Below are 22,826 nucleotides of genomic sequence, written 5' to 3'. Positions count from 1 at the left end.
GCGGATATATGCGGCACTTTTTACTTAAGCAATAGAAGAACACAAACATGAACGTCACCTCTGATAACCTGTGGTGATAGATGATTCAGTCAGATGATGGTTGATGTTATTAATGTGAAATAATAGCGTAACATAAAACGTTATTCGATTTTTATTCATCAAATTATTTGTTAAGAGACAACGTGATTTAAACTGGACAGGAAGAAACAAACAACTACTATGCAAATATTAGAAACAAGCTGATTCCATATTGTTTTTTATTGGTTACGAAAATGAACAAGAACGAGTTAATCCTTGAGTAGTGTGTTAACAAGCAACAATTGTTTTACTTTCACACAAGCTCAGTTCTATTATCAACCACAGGTCACAATGACACTAAACATATTTAAATAACACAACCATTCCCTGCTTGTCTATAAAAAAAATGGGTTCTTCATGAGGAGAACCCCAATATGTTAGCCTTGCTAAAACAATGGTACTTAACAAAAACTCTCATTTAGCACATTTAGTTAAAGTCTGTTACATCAGTTACGTTAAGTTATACTTCATTTCATTACATTGAGGACGACATAGATAGGTAGTTCAGCAGCTGTGGGAGAGAAAGTTAGAAAGTAAGTGAGAGATAGATAGAGAGAGACCAAGTAAGAGAGAGACAGCGAGAGATCAAGTAAGAGACAGAGAAAGGGAGAAAGAGCTAGAAAGAGGAATAGCTGCTTTGGATTGTCATCGGCAGATTTTTCACAGTATCTCTATGTGTATGTGTTTGCATGTGTATTTTTTGTCAGATACATAATTTGATGAACAAAAACGTAATAATGTAATATTTGATTTAATTCCATTTCAAATGTTTAAAGGTATTTCTTTGTACAAAATGGTATCTTATTTGAAGATGGCAACAGCCGCTCTGTAGTAAAGGTTAATCTATCAATCATTTATTAAAAAAATACCTCATCAGGAAGTCATGTTATCTACCACAAATATTAAGTTTGCCACATCCCTGCAATGTGTAGGACACCATCTAAACCAACCTATATTTAAATAAAACCCTCTCCTCCTACAACGACGATTCAATGTTAACTTTATAGAATTATTTACACATTATCTGTTTAATTTTATTAACTTAAGGATTCTCTGTCTCAGTTGATAAATAGTTTCATGGCATATAATGTTTTTGGTTCCATCTGTTATTAATATCTTAGTACATATAACTTCTCCACCAGACTGTGGGGTTAGGCTGCATCAGGTGCATCTGAGGAGCAGAATTGTCAAACCCCCAGACAGAAGCTGAACCCCCTACATGGTTGAGCCCCCCTCCCTGAGTGGAGCCAGCTGACTGCCCTCCTCAGCTGAACCTCCTTGTTGTGCTGATTAGCAGAAACCAAGATGTCAGACTCAAAACCCTGGAAAATAAACAGTTTGTAAGTCTGTAAGACGCCAGTACTCTCGTTCCAAAAGCATCCTAGAGCTGTACCGAACTCTGTGCTTCCTCTCAGCGTCCTCTCTCCTTCTGGAAACGTCCGCAGAAAGACAGGTGGCGAGGGGTTAGCGCTGCAGGACAGATCTTCTTGCATTCCCACCAGGATTGGATCCCCCTCTCGGGCAGCCACACGAGTGTCCGTCCAAAGCCACAGCGACATTCCACTCCCTCAGTGGCTGTGAGCGAGTCACCGCCGTTCCCTCTGACCCATCCGTTTTCCATCGCATCAGGAGTCTGAGCGACCAGGGGTTAAGGACCACAGCGTAAATGTTGGCAATAATGCTTTTTTTAACAATACTTGGCATCTCTGTCTCGCATGTTTTTCTGTCGCTGTAAACGCCCAACCTTCCCCGGCTGGGAATCAATACTTATCTTATCTTAAAAAACAAATGATGTCCCAGGGGGTATCTATGCGGGAGAGGGGGAGGCGTGTTCGAAAGGAGAGAGTGGGGTAGTGGTGGTTATGCTGGGTGGTGTTGGTAGGGCTGGTGGTGCTGGGAAATCGTGGCCTCAGTTTACCCGGAAGGAGCGCGGCGTCTGGCCCCAGCGCGTGGTTATTTCTGGTCCCGTGGTAGGGGAGGAAGAGGAGGAGGAGGTGGCAAGGAGGTCCTGAGGGCTGACGTCGGAGAGCGTCTGGCATGTAGGGCGAGGAGCTGGTGGCTAGAGAGGCCCCTGACCAGGGAGCAGGGAGCAGAGAGGCATGCACTGTGGCTTATAGTGCAGCTGGAGGACAGGAGGAGAGGAGAGGAGAGGAGAAGAGAGGAGAGCAGAGGAGAGGAGAGGAGAGGAGAGGAGAGGAGAGGAGAGGAGAGGGGAGGAGGGGAGAGGAGAGGAGAGCGGGAGAGGGGAGGAGGGGAGAGGAGAGGAGAGGAGAGGGGGAGAGAGGGGGAGAGGGGAGGAGAGGAGAGGAGAGGGGGAGAGGGGAGGAGAGGAGAGGGGGAGAGGGGAGTAGGGGAGAGGGGGAGAGGGGAGGAGGGGAGAGGGGGAGAGAGGGAGAGAGGGGAGGAGGGGAGAGGAGAGGAGAGGAGAGGGGAGGAGAGGAGAGGAGAGGGGGAGAGGGGAGGAGGGGAGAGGGGGAGAGGGGAGGAGGGGAGAGGGGGAGAGAGGGAGAGAGGGGAGGAGGGGAGAGGAGAGGAGAGGGGAGGAGAGGAGAGGGGAGGAGGGCAGAGGGGGAGAGGGGGAGAGGAGAGAGGATGGGGAGAGAAGGAAGAGAGAGAGTAGGAGAGGAGAGGAGAGGGGGAATGGAGAGAGATGGGGAGGTGAGAGGAGAGGAGAGGGGTTGGGGAGAGAACAGGAGAGAGTAGGAGAGGAGAGGAGAGGGGTAGAAGAGAGGAGAGGGGAGGAGAAGTGGGGAGAGGAGAGGAGAGGAAAGGGGCAAAGGAGAGCAGATGACAAAAGAAGATGGAGGTAAGAAGACAGAGAAAAGCTAGAGGAAAATGAAAGATAATAGAAGAGGGAATGACAAAACCAAGGTGACGAGAGAAGTAAAGGAAAGGGAAAGTAGAAGAGACGGAGATAAGGGATTAGGGCGTGAAGAAGTGGAATGGAGAGAGAGAGGGACAAGAGGAGGAAGAGGTTGTCTGAGTCTCTGGAACACGTTCCCACCACAGCGCTCCACATTACACAACAGAACTATCGAGCGGTGGCCGTGCAGTGGTGTGTGTGTGTGCGTGCGTGAGAGAGTGTGTGTGTGTGTGTGTGTGTGTGTGTGAGTGTGTGCATGTGCGTGAGAGAGTGTGTGTGTGTTCGTGAAGGTGTGTGTGTGTGAGTGTGTGTGTGTGTGTGTGTGTATGTGCATGTGCGTGTCTGTGTCTTCGCGAGGGTGTGTGTGTGTGTGTGTGTGTGTGTGCATGTGCTTGAGAGAGTGTGTGTGTGTTCGTGAAGGTGTGTGTGTGTGTGAGTGTGTGTACGTGTGTGTGTGTGTTTGTGTGTGTGTGTGTGTGTGTGTGCATGTGCGTGTCTGTGTCTTCACGAGAGTGTGTGTGTGTGCGTGCGAGTGTGTGCGTGTGCGCAGTTAGCCCTCCCCAGCCTCTGGTTCTTTCTTCTTCTCTTTTACTTTCACAGATGACTTGCGGGCCACCTTCTTCTCTCCTCCCTCCTTCTCCTTCTTGCTCTCCTTCTCCTCCCTGGGAGGCTCCTTCTTGTCCTTGGAGGATTCTTTCTTGGACTCCTTCTTCACCTCCTCCCCCTTGGGTTCCTTGCTCGCCTCCTTCTTTGACTCCTTTTTCTCTCTCTTCTCCTTTTTCTCCTTGGCGGGCTCCTCCTCTGCAGCGTCCTCCTCCCTCAAGGACCCCTCTGACAGCTCCCTGGGAGCCTCCTTCCGCTCCTTGTCTGGGGGGAGACAGAGGCACAGAGGGTCCCATCGTTACTCACCGTCTCACACAACGTAGTGCTGCATGTGTGGCTCTGACCAGTGCTGTAACAGATGTGATTCCAACGTATATATATTTTTCACATTCAATTCTTTGTCTGACTTTGTCTAATTGTTTCCACTTTGTCACTTTTAAAAGTGGAAACGTTTCGCTCTCTCCGTTTTTAGAGGGAGAGAGCGAAAGGAGAGAGAGAGAGTCGGAGGGAAGGAAAGGAAAAAGAAGGGGAACAAAAGTGCACGTATTTGAACAAACACAACAATTTACAACCCTACAAACCAGCTCTGCGTCCCCTTCCACAGCGCTGCGGGACCAGGGAAAGGGTGACAGTTGACTGAGTGACATCTGCTCCCCCCGGGCCAACGACATTCCCCTCCCATCGACCCTGAGACCCTCCGCATCTAGAGTACCACAGGCTGTGCTGCCTGTCAGCATGGCTGCAGAGCCCCCCCTTCCCCCCCCCCCCGCGCGCCCAGCCCCCTGCCGTCAGACGACTCGGACCGTCAGTGGACTAATTGAGTGACAACAGCAACTGTTGCATTACAAAGGAGGCCCACTTAGGGCCCGCTGAAGACCCCCCCGCTCAGCCCCCTCTGGATGGGCTCCTTGATACTGGGATAAGAGTGTGGTTGTCTGTGCTCCAACAATGGCAGGGCAGGGCTTATCTCCATGAGAAAGAGCGGGAGTTAGGGACCCCAGACCCCCAGACGGCCCTCTGTGTGCATGCCGGGGCCCCTTGCTGAGTCAGTCTTACTGCTGTTTATATACACCTGTGTGTGTGTGTGTGTGTGTGTGTGTGCGTGTCCAATGTCTGTCTGATTTATATGTATGCATGCGTATGTATATGTGTGTATCATACATATTACATACATGCTATGTATGTACGTGCCCATTAGTATGTATGTTGTGCACATTTGCATATATAATACGAGGACTACGCATGTATGTGTGTGTGTGGAAAGTCATGTGTGTGTTGGTAAGATAACTGTCTGTCTTCATTGTTGCAACACAAAACATGCAGGAAGTGATTTGGATCCCATTTGGATAGGTGCCATGTGAACTAGCGTCACGGGGATAAAGCCAGGTGGAAGGCGCAGGGCGACGGCGTCTAGCGACAACTCCCTGGCTGTAAAGTGACTGAACCCCGACACGGGCTGTCAGGCACATGATAAAACACAGTGGACGGCTTCCGACGCTACGTAAATAAACAGCTAATTCAGGGCTGCTGGGTCGGGTGGGGGGGGAGGGGGCTAACTCAAACACCACCTTTAAGCACCGAGAGAGACAGAGAGCCACTCAGACCGCCGGACAGAGAGGCAGACAGGGGGAGAGAGGGGGAGACGGGGCAGAGAGGGAGACAGCGCGCGGCAGGCGGCTGGGCTGCTAATACGCTAAGTGGCTCTATCAGCGCTGGAGTGGCGGCTCCTTGATTATGGCAGCAGGCTGCGGGACAGCAGGCGCAGGGATAATTGAGAGGGGAACCCCCTCGTATAGCACTTCTGTTGGACCATAAACGACACGCCCTCCTCCACTCCCATCCCCCCTCTATAACTCGCTAATTCCCTACCCAAGGGCCAAAAAGACTCCAGACGGGACCGCCACGTCCAGTCGACCCGGTCTCACCGACCCTCCTGCACCCGTTGGTCGTAGCCAGCGGAGACGAAGAGCCCCAAACAAAGCCAAAACAACTTAAAGATGCCCTGCCTGCACACACATCGTACGCCGCTCACACCAAAGGCACGAGCACACAGGCACAGGCTGGACGGAGAGAAACGTCGAGAGCAGCGCACACATCATTTTGCTTTGGCAAATGACACCATTGTATGCAATAGCTGCATGAACACACACACACACACACACACGCACACGCACACGCACACGCACACACACACACACACACACACACACACACACACACACACACACACACACACACACACACAGACTCACACACACAGACACACACACATGGAGCCATGTTAACTGGGCGTGCATCATTTAAGGGGCAGACATGAGAAGTGTGTTGTGTTTAACAGACAGGGCGTTTGGCCCCAGCGCCGGCAGTCTGTTAGAAAGATCACTCCATATCGGCCCCTGCAGAGACAGACCATAATATGACAATAAACCCCGCCTGAAGAGTGGGTGTATGTGTGAAAGAAAGTAGTTAGGGTGTGTGTGTGAGTGCATGTGTGTGAATGTGCGTGTGTGTAAGAAAGTAAGTATGGGTGTATGTGTGAGAGTGCATGCGTGTGTGTGGGTGTGTGTGCATGAGTGGATGCGTGCGTGTGTGTGTATGTGCGTGTGAAAGAAAGTGAGTGTGTGTGTGTGTGTGTGTGTGTGTGTGTGTGTGTGTGTGTGTGAGAGAGAGTGTATGTGTGTGTGCGGATGTGCTGGTGTATTTGCGTGCTTGAAAGTGTGCATATGTGTATGTGTTGGGGAAAGAATGTAAGTGTGTGTATGTGTTTGCATGCAAGCATGCATGTGTGTGTGAGAGAGAGAATAAGTGTGTGTGCATCTGTGTGTGCGTGTGTGAGAGAGAGTAAGTATGTGCGTGCTCCATGTGGTAGAAGTGGAGTACGACACGAGAGTAGGAGAGTATAATCAGGGCGAGTAGAAGTGTGTGTCCATGCCCTAGTGTGTGTGTATATGCGTGCGCGTGTATGTGAGAGAGAGCAAGCGAGTGAGCATCTTGCGTGTTCAGTGTTCAGAGAGCAAGCGAGTGAGCGAGTTCATCCCCTCAGCAATTCGACCACTCGATGCTCCTTAGTTGTGTATGTGTATTTGTTGCTTGTATGTTACAGTATGTGAAACAAGCTGCTCAAACAAGTAGTTTTTGAGCAGCTTGCCTCTAGTGGGATTAAGAAAGTTGTATTGTATTGTATTGTATCTAAGTAAATAACCAAACTGTTTAGTCAGATAATGGAGTGCTAAGAAAGAAACATAGCTAGAAGCAGTGTCCTCGGACCTTGGTTCCACGTCCGTCTTTAACCTTCAGGGTGTCTCCTGATACACTCTACACACGTCACCTGGCCAGGGCACGCCACTGCCATCACAGCCAAACAGGAAGCCCGGCTCCTGTTCGACAGCTTTGACCTTTGACTCTTCCCCCCACCGCTTAGGTCTCCACGTTATCAGTACATGATCGGTAGACCCCGGGAAGGTAAATCTCCCAGCTCGTTTTCTCCGGCCCTAATTCCTCCTTTTCTCTTCGACTCCAACAAATTGGCACCCCTGGTACCCCTGGTACCTCGCTCACTGCGATGCTGATCTCTGCTCCCCTGCTAGCATCCAGTGAAAAACAGCAGAGTGCGAGTGAGCGAGAGGGAGAGAGAGAGAGCGAGAGCGAGAGAGAGGGAGACAGAGAGACAGAGAGAGTGAGAGAGTGACAGAGAGACAGAGAGACAGAGAGAGAGACAGAGAGAGAGACAGAGAGAGACAGAGAGACAGAGAGAGACAGAGAGAGAGTGAGAGAGAGAGAGACAGAGAGACAGAGAGAAAGAAAGAGAGAAAGACAGAGAGAGAGAGACAGAGAGAGAGAGAGAGAGAGAGAGAGAGCGAGAGAGAGAGAGAGACAGCGAGACCGAGAGAGCAGGGGGTTGGGGGACGCCCAGGGGAGCACTTCCACAGGTCCATAAACATTGACATTGTAAGACAAGATGGCCGCCGCCCTCCCTCCCTGTAAGGAACCCCAGAGGGGTCAGGGCCGCTCTTGTCCGTTCGCTAGCTCAACAAACTAACACAGTGGAAGCCTCAAGACTAAACAGAGCGTGAGCCTGTGCTCCATGCAGCGAGGAAGGAAGCCATGTTAAGCCCTATCCACACGGGATGGCCACTACCTGTACATGGGAAGGGGATCATTATAGGGGTCAGCAGAGGCACTTATTCCCCCCCCCCCAGCCAACCCATCGCAACAGGGTCCGGATGAGATCAGTGTCTCGGGGTATCGTGGGTAATGTAGTTTCCTAGGCGTAGCACATCATTGACCTGCAGGGGTGCGTCTCCCAGGGAGGACTCTTGCTGTTGCGAGGGAGGTGTTTCATTTAGTGGAATTAACTGCTTGCACTGTTTTATTGCATGATGAAAAAAATAACATGAGATCTGAAAGGAGGCTCTGGGGGGCAACGTAGTGAGGGGGTTTCTGTGAGCTGGCGTCACCCACACACACACACACACACGCTCACACACAGACACACGCTGAGACACAAAAACCCACACGCGAACAAACACGTGCGCACGGACACACGTGCGCGCACACACAAAAACACACAGACACACACACACACAGACACACACACACACACACACACACACACACACACACACACACACACCAAGGAACAGATTCAGGGTCCTGGACATCATTTGGTAATACGTTTCTCAATCCACTGATTGTCTCCCAGAGAAACTAAAACAACAGCAGAGCTCCGACTCAAAGGAGCTTGTCGCGGACACGGGGCCGATAAGATGGAGTCTCAGAGCGGAGGCGACTGTTATCTGCTGGGAGCTCAAAGCCCAGATGTCCCGCTCCGCTTCCCCCCTGAGGGCTGTGGCGCGGGCCCCTGTGTTCATCTGCACACAGCCGTAGTCAAAACAGACGGGAGCCACACAAGGCGCCCACATGGGGCCCCACCCCCGACCCAGACCCCCACCAGCACCGGCTCCCCCCCACCTCACCCAGCCCTCCACCACAGAGGAGACTCCAGGTAGCTTCCCACCACTAGGAAACGACAAGCGCTCTGCTGTGTGTGTGTGTGTGTGTGTGTGTGTGTGTGTGCGTGTGCGTGCGTGTGTGTGTGTGGGTAAGCAGAGCAGCACATGGCTAGACAGCGTGGGAACAGAAGGGGGCAGATGTAGATGGAGTCTACACACACATGTGCATTGTGGGCTAACACTAATAAACTAACGCACACGCACACACACAGCAAAAAAAACACATAAAGAGGCAACGGTACATGGTATGAAATATGTCAAGTTATGATTGAAATATGGACGATGCTTAGGTCTTGGGTGCTGCATAAAAAGAGAGTGACAGACAGACATCTTTTACATTTTAAATCCATACTGGGAGAGTGAGGGAGGAAGAAAGAGAGGGAGCGAGATTGATGCATAGAGGATGACAGTGGGTTGGCTGGGTTTATTTTATACTATTCCTGGTTCTGGAATGTGCTGCTGAAGCACAACCCGACTGCCCATCACACTGTGTGTATGTGTGTGTGTGTTTTTGTGTGTGTGTTAGTGTTAGTGTGTGTGGGTGAGTTTGTGTGTGTGTGCGTGTGTGTGTGTGTGTTAGTGTGTGTGTGCTGGTGTGTGTGTGTGCTGGTGTGTGTGGTGTGTGTGTGTGTGTGTGCGACCTCTGATGGTTTAGCTCGAGGCCCATTACTAAACCACCCACGAACACGCTGGAACACACGCGCACGCACACGCACACACACACACACACACACACACACACACTTAAACAGAAATACACAATATGCATTGCCATGTCCTGCCAGCGTCCCACACTGATGATGCGGTCGGTCCTGCCAACCAATAATCTGTGGTCACCGTTGACAGGAAGTCCCACAGACACGGGCAGAGAGAGAACGAAGGAACAGAAAAAGGATAGAAAAGAAAAAAAAAGTGGGTTACGGAGAAAGAGGAAGAAATAAAAATATATGAACAAGAAAGGACAAAATGAGAGATAAAGAGGGAAGGAGGGCAGATGAAACCAACAGACAGCGAGAAAAGAAACAGCAGAGACAACAGTGATTGATACACCTTAGATATGTCACACAAGGGGAGAAAGGTGAGAAGAGAGAGAGAATCTGCATGCTCTGCCTGCTGATCTCTCGCCCTCTCTCTGGAGGGTGTGGTGTTCTAGGGAGGGTATGTGGTCAACTGAGATATTTTCTCTCTCTCTCAGCTACGCCCTGCACCTCAACACACACACACACACACACACACACACACAGAAATAAATATGCTTAACTAAAATGCATAGGCAAGCACATGTACCCACAGACAAAATTCAGTGCACGTTTAAAAAAAACAACAACGAACGTACCGACATTCAAACATTTAGTCTGAGGAACATGGTGCGCACACTCACACAAATACTAAAAATAAAACTAAGACCCACACACAAAATACATAACTCCTATTACCTCACACACATAATAACACACACACACACACACACACACACACACACACACACACACACACACACACACACACAATTGGTTGCTTTCGTTTATGGTGGTTTTGTAAAACTGCCACTGTGATGCACACACCCAGATATGACCAGTCTGCCATTGTTAAAAATATGACATTTGTGTTAGCTAAAATACAGCTGGTCCGCACCACAAACCCTCCGACATTGTCACTTCCCACTGGCATGCACACCCACAGACATGGATAGACACACACACCACCTACCAACACATCGATTCATGCAGAAATAGATAATATTAGCACATGCACGTTAAAACACAGATATATGCTAATATACAAAACCTAATAATAAGAGAGGGGAAGAGAAAGAGACCAAGAGAGGTATACAGAGAAAGAGAGAGAGAGAGAGAGAGAGAGAGAGAGAGAGAGAGAGAGAGAGAGAGACGTCAGCACTGATGCTTTCTCTAAGGTAGTCAATCATATTTGTCCCGGGGCTCCCGACAGCTAAACATGTGTATCATAAACCGGAGGAACAGAGAGGTGTTGTCTCACCTCCACCACATGAAGCCACTCCCATTTAAAACCTAGAACCAGCCCTACAGGGTCCTGTGTCTTAAGGCCTGGTTAGAACCAGCCCTACAGGGCCCTGTGTCTTAAGGCCTGGTTAGAACCAGCCCTACAGGACCCTGTGTCTTAAGGCCTGGTTAGAATTTACATTTACATTTACATTTAGGGCATTTAGCAGACGCTTTTATCCAAAGCGACTTACAATAAGTGCATTTGTTACAATAAGTACATTTGTCATAAGAAGTGAAACAATATATCGCTGTCGGTACAGTAAAGATGTTCATAGAACCAAGTGCAAGTATTACAATCGCTAGGCTAACCCATTCCCCATGTAAAGCAATGATAGCAGCTACTGTAGATGCTACACAATTAAGTACCTTGAATAAGTGCAATGTACAAGTGCCAGGACGTACAACATTCAATGGTGGCTGTGCGTTGGTTTCTATGCAGAGTCGAGGTGAACTCTGAACAGGTGAGTTTTGAGTCTTTTGCGGAAGCTGGTGAGCGACTCTGCGATCCCGACATCGGTAGGGAGCTCGTTCCACCACTGAGGTCCCAAAACAGAGAAAAGTTGTGACTTTGCTGATCGACCTTTGCTTGCTCTTAGCGATGGCGGTACCAGACGTCCAGCTGAGGTAGTTGAGCGGAGGGATCGAGCTGGGGTGTGTGGCTTTACTAATGCTTGGAGGTAGGCAGGGGCAGTTCCATCGACTGCCTTGTATGCCAGTACCATCATCTTGAATCTCATGCAAGCTATTACAGGGAGCCAGTGGAGGTCTCGGAAGAGGGGGGAACCAGCCCTGCAGGGCCCTGTGTCTTAAGGCCTGGTTAGAACCAGCCCTACAGGGCCCTGTGTCTTAAGGCCTGGTTAGAACCAGCCCTACAGGGTCCTGTGTCTTAAGGCCTGGTTAGAACCAGCCCTACAGGGCCCTGTGTCTTAAGGCCTGGTTAGAACCAGCCCTACAGGGTCCTGTGTCTTAAGGCCTGGTTAGAACCAGCCCTACAGGGCCCTGTGTCTTAAGGCCTGGTTAGAACCAGCCCTACAGGGCCCTGTGTCTTAAGGCCTGGTTAGAACCAGCCCTGCAGGGCCCTGTGTCTTAAGGCCTGGTTAGAACCAGCCCTACAGGGCCCTGTGTCTTAAGGCCTGGTTAGAACCAGCCCTACAGGGCCCTGTGTCTTAAGGCCTGGTTAGAACCAGCCCTGCAGGGCCCTGTGTCTTAAGGCCTGGTTAGAACCAGCCCTACAGGGCCCTGTGTCTTAAGGCCTGGTTAGAACCAGCCCTACAGGGCCCTGTGTCTTAAGGCCTGGTTAGAACCAGCCCTACAGAGTCCTGTGTCTTAAGGCCTGGTCAGAAAAAAAGTCAGAGGATATGGGAGGGAGGGAGTGAGGGAGGGAGGGAGGGAGGGAGGGAGGGAGGGATGTATTTTCAGACATTTTCATATTTCAGGACAGTTGGGTATTTTCCTTGCCGTCCATGCGGAGCAGAGGGAGGAAGGGGCGCCACCCTGGTCAGCCGGCCACAGGCGCAGAGCCCCCGCTGGGCACAGCCTCAAACCCCCCCCCCCCCCGCCCCCGACCTCCCACCTCTCCTCCGCCTCCGGACGTCCACATAACCACCAGGGGCCCCCTGGGGCCAACAGAGGACCACAGATCGGAGGCCCAGAGCCCATTCAAACACACACACAGACACACACACACACACACACACACACACACACGGGTAGGGAGGGGCTCTGAAGGCTGCACACAGAGACCTGCAAACATACACACTTCCGTAAACAAATACACACTATCACACTCATACTTACTCCTGCACACACTAAGCATAGCATAACACACAGCAAAACACACACACACACACACCTTCAGGCAATGCACAGAAATATTTACCACAGGCACCTACAGTGGTGGCTGTGAACCACAACATCAATCCCTCAAAGAGAGAGAGAGAGGCCAATTTAACAAGTGAGGAGAGAGAGAGGAAGGGAGTAAATTATGGTTAGGGGGGAATTGGAGAGAGAGAGAGAGAGAGAGAGAGAGAGAGAGAGAGAAATATTTGGATCAAGAGTCACACATAAACAAAAGGTACTTTATACTGAGGGGAATCCCCCCCCCCCCCACAGACCCACACTTCCCTCAGGGTTCTCTAGGTTTCTCTCTCTCTCTCTCTCGCTCTCTCTCTCTCTCTACCCAAGGCCATGCTGAGGTCACAACATCACCGTCTGGACACAGTGACCTCTCCCCTTCGACCTCGCTACTTTTGGTTTTATAATGCGTTATGTTTATAGGTTTGTTGTATAGTTATTTCAAAACCAATTAAAACCATATTCTATAATGACATCATACAGTGAAGACCTCACAATACAAAATACACAGCTTGAGATCTATGCCGCCTTCGAAACAGCTCGGAGGTTCGGAAGCTCTTACGTGTCTTTACGTAAACCTTCCCTTCTTCCGACATCAGAGCGTTCAGAAACGCCCCTCAGAAGTTCGTAGGCTATGACATAAAACAAAAACAAACAAACAGAAAAACAGATAGTTCTTGAGAGTAGACTGTATCAGTTATTAGAACTGCTAGCGATAGTTGAACATGAGCGAGAATTGATCAGGTGACGTTTATAATTGTAAGCTATAATGTATCGTAAAGCAAATGTTAGAATGGGTGTTGAATTCGCATCTAGTGCTTGCTGCAACTTCACTTTAGTCAATCAATGAAATGGGCAGCCATTGTTGTGCCGTGATCTCGGAGGACTCGGGTTGCTTTCCTTCCACACGAAACTCTGAGCGAAATCTCCGACCCAACCCAAAGCACTTTCCTCCAAGCTTAAGGTCCGAACCTCCGAACCCCTTGGAAACTCAGACCGTTGAAGGCGGCACTACGATGAAATCATAAAGCAATGACATCGCAAAGTGATGACATCACAAGGCTCCTCCACAGTATACTGCTGGAGTTCTTACAATGACATCACAAAGCGCGGGGATATAAGTGGCCCCCCGGCAGACCGTGAAGCCATTGTCCATGTGTACGTCGACACAACACATCTCCAGGCAGCAGCGTCGAGAGCGAGGAACGTACAGCGTAAAGGGAAGCTAAAGTGCTACAGCTATCAAAGGAGCTTTTTTTTTTTTAGAAGAGCTAAAAAAGGAAAGCTGAATGCTGGCAGAGCTACAGAAGGAAAGTTAAACTGCTCCCAGACCTAAGGAAGGGAAGCTAGCATGGTTACCGGGCAACAGAGGGAAGCTAACTCGTTAACCAAGCAAGTAGCTAAGGTGCCATCTAAACTACAAAGGGTAAGCTAAACAAGATCCCACACAAGGGGCTAACCAAGCTTAAAAGAGGAAGCTCTCGTCGACCAAATTGGTTCATAAAGTGCTGCCAAACAAGCTAATAAGCGAGCAGAAATATTGAAGGGAAGCCAACGTGTTACCAGAGCATTCTTATAACACAATTTGGATAATTGTTATAGAAGAAATATTAACTAATACATTTTATCGCCAGCGTATTTGAAAGGTTTTGAAATTGAAGATATATTATCTGAAATTAATCAAAGAAACCTTTTTTTTAATCACAGATTAACAAAGCAATTAGTTATAAGGAAAACCCTCCCTACCAGAACCTAACCCCTCCCACCAGAACCTAACCCCTCCCACCAGAACCTAAAAACTCCCAACCAGAACCGAACCCCCTCCCTACCAGAACTTAAGCCCGCCCAATCAGAACCTAACAACTCCCAACCAGAACCTACCCCTTCCCACCAGAACCTTACCCCTCCTACCAGAACCTAACCCCTCCCACCAGAACCTAACCCCCTCCCACCAGAACCCGACCCCTCCCAACAGATCCTAAAAACTCCCAACCAGAACAGAACCCCCTCCCTACCAGAACTTAAGCCCGCCCAATCAGAACCTAACCCCTCCCATCAGAACCTAACCCCTCCCACCAGAACCCAACCCCTCCCACCAGAACCTAACCCCTCCCATCAGAACCTAACCCCTCAAACAGAACCGAACCCCTCTTACCAGAACCTAACCCCTCCAACCAGAACCTAACCCCTCCCACCAGAACCTAACCCCTCCCAACAGAACCTAACCCCTCCCACCAGAACCTAACCCCTCCTATCAGAACCTAACCCCTCTTACCAGAACCCAACCCCTCCAACCAGAACCTAACCCCTCCCACCAGAACCTAACCCCTCCTCGTGTTCATCATGTGGACCCAGAAAGAGACCCAGGAAGGCTGCAGGTGGAGGACCTGAGGGAGAACCTCCAGTGTGTGAGCCTGCAGGAGGAGCATTCTAGCTTCAAGCCGCCCCGAATCCACCGTGGACCATATATCCCGATAATTATAAAGACTTACAAATGTTAGCGTTCTGATCCAGCTCTGTTGGTTTGGACAGCGATTAATGAATGGTGGCTGTGAGGTTTGCAGACCACTAAAACTCAACGAGAGGTTGAAATGAATTTGAACGTTAAGATCTGTGTGTGTGTGTGTGTGTGTGTGGCTGTGGGATGGGAGCCGGAGTGCTCAATATTACCCTTTGAGTGTAATTTTTTTTAAGCTAATAGCAACAAATAGCTAGTGTTCATATTAGGGTCGAAGAGTCAGGCTCAAAGTCTAGCCAATGAGAAGTCGGGAGCTTTGGTGTACAGCCAACCAAAACTCGGTCGCTACTCACGGTGGAAGGTGCCCAGGATCCCACTTTCTCAGTGATTACCTAAAAAAACTAAACGGCTGGAAAGAATTCCCGTGTTGGAATTCCTTGATCCCCACAGAGACGAGTGGGAGCGGAGAGCTAAGCACACACTCACACAAAGATGCACAGATACACACACACAAATACACATAGCGCACACACACACACACACACACACACACACAAACACACTGACAGGTCAACGCGATTAGTCCTACTAACACAAAGTACACACACACACCCGCACAGTTTGTGAAAAAGCAACATTACATCCTAAATATGAAAGCATGTTTGCTTTCATATTAAGCACGAGGCTCGGGTTACAATGGAGAGGCCAAGGACTTAGTCCATGGACATGGCACAAGGTCATGACTGCTACTGCCCTGGTGTTGGCTTTACAGCAGTGATCTCACACTCTGGCCAAGAAACATACATGGAGAGAGGGAGAGGGAGAGAGAGCATAAGCATGAGAGAGACAAGAGAGAGAGAGAGAACACAGGGGAGGGAAAGAAAAAGAGAGGGATTGAGAGCGGGTGAGAGCGAGAGAGAGAAAGACAGAGATAGCTAGAGAGAGAGAGAGAGAGAGAGAGAGAGAGAGAGAGAGAGAATGATAAGCATGGATTTACAATTTCCACACCTTTGGCAAATCTGTCCGTCAAATTTATAGCCAACACAGGTGTGGGTGCGATTGTGTCTGAGATTTATGTGGGTAAATACGTGTGCCTTTTCTTTCTATATCACAAACACACACGCACGCACGCACGCACGCACACGCACACGCACACACACACACACACACACACACACACACACACACACACACACACACACACACACACACACAGTGCGGATGTGGTCACACTACACTACACATGCTGGTACACAAAGCTGTCTGAGCGTTGTTCTCCATAAGTCCCAGAACCTGAACACCATTTCCGGAGCCCCTCTCACACAGCAGGGGTGGTGTTAAGTCAATGTAAATACACAGTGCTCAGCTTATGTTCATGCGTATTGCTGTTCCACAATCCATAATACACTTCACAGATTATCAAGCCAAGACCGCCGCGTCTCCAAAGGTCATTGTCTGAGAAGCCAGATGCATTATAAGTCAGAGGAACATTTCCTGCTATTTTCTTCACGTCCCGCACCTTTCCAAGCACTTGACATTCTACACACACAGAAAAGACACACTTATCACACAAAAACACAGCATGATTAATTTGACCACTCCTTTCTTGGCAGTGGGTTTCCGCCAGTAAATCTGCGTATCACATAAACACACACAGACACACACACACACACACACTACACACTACACACTACAGGTATGTAGGATGTGACACTAACACCTCCAGCATGTAGCTAACGCCATTCTCAGCTGAGATTTACTGCCACAATCCAAATAACATGGCGCCCCTGGCTTGAAGGTCAAAGGTCACTGTATCCTTCAATTGTGTGTCGGCTTGGAATATACAAAAGCTATTATCTAACAAAGCTCTATTGTGACTACACTGGGAATGTGTGTGTGTGTGTGTGTGTCTCTATGTGTGTGCGTGTATGTGTGTGTGTGTGTGTGTGTGTGTGATGGAAATGACATTCAATTCTTCTTAATCTAATCAATAGGAAGTAAAACCATGATAAGTACAAATGCATGATCCTACACAAACACTGACCGGTGGGATGGTAAAGCGTTAAACAGGAAACAGGAAGAGTATAACATACTGGGGACTTTTTTTAACCATTAATAAAAGCTGATAACCTGGTCGAGAAATTTATGAGAAAATATACTGAATGTTGTACGGTAATGTATCGTTTAAGTTGATTTAAAAAAGAATGTGACCACAATATGCAAATGAACTTTCAAAATGCACGACCTACCGATTCTTAATGTTCTTAATTTCCAGTGTTACAACAGTGTTTGGTCATACCTGCACAATTGTACTGGCACAGACCATTGTCTGGTAAAAAATACCCACATAGCATGGCCGTAGTACTGTAACTATAATTCCTGCTCTACTGGTATGCATGGCACCTACACTGCATTAAGAAATGCTAAGAAATGTGTTCACTCAAGGTATCGAGACTTTGGCGTAAATTCATTTATTCAGTAATTGCCATCCACAACCACATTCATTGTTCATACTGCTTGCTCAGAGGGGCGATGCCATTCAACATATCTCCAATCAGCGCATGAAACGGCTGCACGGACAGTTTATGGCTGTTGCATATTTTCAACGCTTGTCCCCGTGGCTTGGAATCTTTTCCCTCAAGTAAATAAGGCGAGGACAATGAATCAATTCAATGACGCAATTCACAAATGTCTGGGCCTGCAGGGGAGGTTTTGATGAAGGTATTTGTGTGTGCGCTGGTGTAAGCGTGTGTGTGAGGGAGTGAAAATTGTGACATAATGTTTGAGGAGATAATGATTTCAGATGGTGTGTAAATGTGGGCCTGTGCAATATTACAATCTTGAAGCTTCTGTCTGTGTATGAATGCATGCATGTGTATGCATGTGCATTTGTCTGCATATGGCGTGTGTGTGTGTGTGTGTGTGTGTGTGTGCGTGTGTTCGTGTGTTTGTGTGTGCCAGAGAGAGCGCGGGATAGAGAAACAGGTTGTGAAGGAGATGGATAGAGGGAGTGTGAGAGCAAGAGAAGCGAATGTGTAAATGAGATTGAGCATGTGATTGTGAATAAGGGTGTGTTTGAGGTGTGTGTGTGTGTGTGTGTGTCTGAGAGAGTGATAGTGAGAGCGATAGAGAGAGAGAGAGAGAGAGAGAGAGAGAGAGAGAGAGAGAGAGAGAGAGAGAGAGAGAGAGAATAGTGGGAGTGTAAGAGTTATTAAGACAAGAATGGTGGTATTAACTGCAGTGCCAACATAGCCACATACCTATGTGTGTGTCAGTTTGTCGATGTGTGTGTGTCTGTGTTTGCTTTTAAAGATAAAAAAATATAGTTGATAGTTAAGTAAATGTTTGCAAAGTACATGTATGTCCTCAGTCTCATGTGAGTAGAAGCAGATTTAAAAGCTTTATTCTCGGTCAATTTTATAACATCCTGCACTGTTCCATAAATGACTAATCCTCAGTACATGAGTGTGACTTAAAGGAGTAGGTGGGGGTCAGAAAAAATAATGTGAATGTGTGGCTGGGTGTGTGTGTGTGTGCCCAAGTGTGTATGCTAGCATACAAAGGGAAAGTATGAAGCTTTATCTATCAGTGACTCCTTCTTTGAGCTAATAAAGCTCTCCTGCCAAGCTTGTCTGTCTGTATACACACTGTATATGAGTTTATAGGTGCACAGGTATAGACATGGCATGGACGATTTACAACTAGTTCAGTTAGATAATATCATACACACACACAAATACATACATACAACATAACCATTTACTACATTGCCATCATCACAGAGGGGGATTTGATATGAAGATCTGCAAACCTACCACACGCACGCACGCACACACACACACACACACACACACACACACACACACACACACACACACACACACACACACACACACACACACACACACACACACACACACACACACACACACACACACACACACACACACACACACACACACACACACACAAACACACACCCACAAGCAACATTAATATCCCTCAACCAATCTGTATGCAGCCTTGTGGTGAGCCAAATACATTCAGAAACACACACATACATGGACCAGAAATATGCACGTGCTGCTGCACGTGCTGGCGTTCAAGTTTGGAGTTCACAGGATCTGCTTTCACTGTCATCATGATAAAAAAATGCTTCTGTGAAGTTCTGAAAAGCAAAGATATCCCCAAAACAGAGGGCCTGTTTACATAGGTGTCATATCCAAATCCACAGAAATGTCAGCTATTCTGATTGTAGTGAAAACAAATAATGGTTAATTAATAAAGACTCTTTGATCATTTGAAACCTCTGCCTTCCTCTCCCTCTCCTTTATCTTTTATGACTTCCTATGACTGTTTGTAGTTTTGCCAGAGAGTTCCCAATATCTATCTCTTGGTATGTCTGCCTGCCCATCTGTCTGCCGGTCGGTATGTTTAAAACGTCCCTTATTCGCTACTTGTACCTCCCCAACAGTCCTCAATGGCTCTTTCATGGTCCATGATGGATGGCCGCGAGTGTATGTGTGTGTATGTGTGTGTGAGAGAGAGCGAGAGACATAGGAAAATACATGAACAGTGCTGTGTCCTGTGTGAGGGGGCCATTCGTCTTCAAACACCGTTTAGTGACTCCATTTATCTCTGAACATAGTGGTGTGTGTGTGAGTGTTTGTGGTTATGAAATCAATAGGCCTCTGTACCACAAGGGAAAAGACAGGTGGAAAGAGGAAAAGATTCATCCATCCATCCCTCCATCCATCCACCCATCCGTCATATCAACTCATGAATATGTAAACACACGCAGGGTTGCCGTGACGCCACGTTACAGACTGGGTGTGGTAATACAACCCGGCCACTGTGGTTTCAGCGGAGACCACTCCAAAGATAGGAAGGGGAATGGGGTGTATTATGGGCTGCCATAGCATCGCTTTGATCAGGACAGGGGAGCATTCTGTTTGAAAGCCATGCATCATCTGGATGACAGCTGCACTGATATTGACCGAGAGGGAGAGATTGAGAGAGAGACGGCGAATGAGTGGGAGGGAGGGATAGATCGCGAGAGAGACAGAAAATGAGAGAGAGAGATTGCGATCGTGGGACGGAGATGAGTGAGAGAAAGAGAGAGAGAGAATGAGCAAGGGGGTGTGAAAGGGGTCAAGAAAGATATATGAAACAGATATGAAGAGATATATCAAAAATAATCAAAGGCAGGTCAGATACACAGAGAGGTAAAGAGATACAGCTATTTAGATAGACAAACAGACAGACAGACATGCAGATGGACAGAGTCCGGCATGCATGCATAAAGAAAGACATAAAAACAAAGACCAGAAAGATAGACGGAGAGACATGCATGCAGATGGACAGACATATATCCATGCAGACACAGACATGAAGGCTTACAGACATGCAGATAGACAGTGTATATACAGGCAGACAGACAGACATGAAGGCTGACAGACATGCAGACAGACAGAAATACATGAAGGATGACAGACATGCAGACAGACAGGATTGATATGCTGACAGATAGACAGACATGCAGATGGACAAACAAACATGCATGCAGACAGACAGACAGTCATAAAGACAGACGGACATGCATGAAAACAGAGGGACATGCTGACAAAAAGACGTACACCGCCAGAGTGGACAGACGGGCAGGTCTCCAGGTAGAGGAGGTGGTCATGGGAGAGAGCCTGTGCTTACAGAGAAGAGGAACTCGTCCTAGCAGTCTCCATGGAGCCGCGCACGCGCGTGCACACACACACACACACACACACACACTAACACACACACACACACAAACACACACACACACACACACACACACACACACACACACACACTAACACACATACACACACACACACACACACACACACACACACATACACACACACACATACATACACACACACACACACACACAGACTCCCTGCAGGCCAAAGAGGAAAGGGTAATGTTCCTTGCGGTATAATCTAGAGGCAGCGGAAGAGGCTAGTTTCCTTTAAAACTTGAAACCAGTGCGCACACACATTGGAATTACGAATGGAATTACAACTGGAATAACGAACACAAATAACAGAAATGGAAACAGACCGTTTCAATTGAAAGAGCTAAATTAAACGGCAAACCACACCATTAAGCTAGTATTACAGTAGCACAAAATGTTATTGCAAAATTAAATTTAGCAGGAAAACGGTAATAACTGCTTATGCAGAGTCTAGGGTTAGGTTTAAATTGCGGACATTGTGTCCCCTACGGCCCCTTTTAATAAAATAAACCGAAAAATACCATTGAGTTTTTAAATAAATTGTCATAGATGAGACCATTATATTCAATATTCTATTATATCTTCAGATTTATGACCGGTGTGACAATGCTCGCCAAAGATCCAGATTTGAGATGTAATTCAGTAATTCTGTTTTCCTGCTGTCACCAACACTGCACAGATGTTCCAATCCCACCGGACCATCTGCGTGTGTGCGTGTGTGTGTAACAACTGGAGTATCTCTAGTCTCTGGAACACAGCACATACTGGCGCTGAGAGCTCCAGGACCATCTCCAGATGCTGTCTGGGTCCGAAGACGCGTGTGCGGACCTCCCATCTGCTGCAGGCCTGCAGATCTATACCACAGGGCCCTGCTGGCTGTCATCTTGCAGCCCGCCCGCCCACGGACTTTACCCATTGGGCGCTCCGTCACAAGCTGGAGGCCGAGTCCTCCTATGAGGGAAGAGCCTTCCAAGAAAAGGACCCCGGGGAGGACAACGCACACAGCTGGGCTGTTACGACCCCAGTGTGCACACTCTCAACCATCTCTCTGTGGCTGTGTGGAAGTATAACCGGGCCGAACTTCCTCAATGCCAAATGGCACGTTGGATGACGTGAATTGAATGAAAGCCGAGCGCAATAACAGTGCTTGAATTTTTCTGCGTTGCAGTTTGATGCTTGAATTTTTCCGTTGTTGGATTTGGTCATAATACCATCTTCATTATTCGGCAGGTAGTATACACCCCGTTATTTAACTTCATGTACCCAACTGCCTCTACCAGAGGCCTCGCAGCCATTAGACACTCAAACACTCAGAGAGTGAGTTTTAGTTAATGTTTCCTTTTGCGTTAAGAGAAACGCACACCGAGATGGAAGACAGCGTGGGTTTGGATGCTGGGATGGAGGGGTCTAATAGAAGAGTCTGAGAAAAGCTCCCCAAACTAGCAAGAACCAGGCCGCTGACTGGAGAACAATCTCAAAAGATCTGAATCATGAGTACCACGAGTGACAGCCCGTGAGGAAGCCTTGTTGCCATGACGCCAACTGATGGAATTCCTCTGCTAAGACTTCCTTTACAGCCTACTGTGCTTGAACCTAATGACTTAGTCATTTAAGTGTGGCGTTCATGTGTCTTTCTTCTTAGGTACAAGTCAATAGAGGTACATGTTGTTTCAAGGCCTAGGGGGGTATCATTCTTAACTGTGGAAAAAAGTACCAACCAAATAGTTCAAACTTTGAGCCCATTTTAGGATTATTTGAATTCTGGAACGCATTGGACGCACCGATGGAGACGATGAATGATGTTTTGCACATCTTGATTGCATCTTCACCATATTAAGGTTTAGTAAGCTGTACCCACACGGCACACACAACATCCAAACGATTTACAACTGGATCGCCTTCGGTTGAGGTCAAATACAAATTCGGAAAGCGCAGACGTTAAGAGTAACAAAACCCAAAGAGATTTAGAAAGGTAAATACGTCTAGAGAATGGGGGTATCAACCCAGTTGGGAAGACGTCATATGGTGAAAACCACAACAAAGTAAAAGCCGGCTGGGGACTGGAATGCGCCCAGGGCTTAATAACCTGAGTCAGCATCCTCACTGAACGCTGCGGAAAGGGAAGGGGAGCGGGGGGCACGATATTACACATAATCTCCTC

General features: G+C 48.1%; 1 protein-coding gene across 1 annotated transcript in view; it reads right to left on the bottom strand.

Annotated features, from left to right (window-relative positions):
- Positions 1-2,708: 2,708 nt before the first annotated feature.
- Positions 2,709-22,826, bottom strand: part of bbs9 (Bardet-Biedl syndrome 9) — a 122,670-nt gene continuing 102,552 nt past the window's right edge. Inside the window, exon 23 of the mRNA XM_079746424.1 lies at positions 2,709-3,808. Coding sequence (XP_079602550.1) covers positions 3,492-3,808 — 317 coding nt within the window. The 3' untranslated portion in view covers positions 2,709-3,491. The remainder of the gene's footprint in view (positions 3,809-22,826) is intronic.

The sequence above is a fragment of the Pollachius pollachius genome (genome assembly GCF_949987615.1).
Source record: "Pollachius pollachius genome assembly, chromosome: 1".
Classification (NCBI taxonomy): Eukaryota; Metazoa; Chordata; class Actinopteri; order Gadiformes; family Gadidae; genus Pollachius; species Pollachius pollachius.
This window is presented reverse-complemented; position numbering and strand designations above follow the sequence as displayed.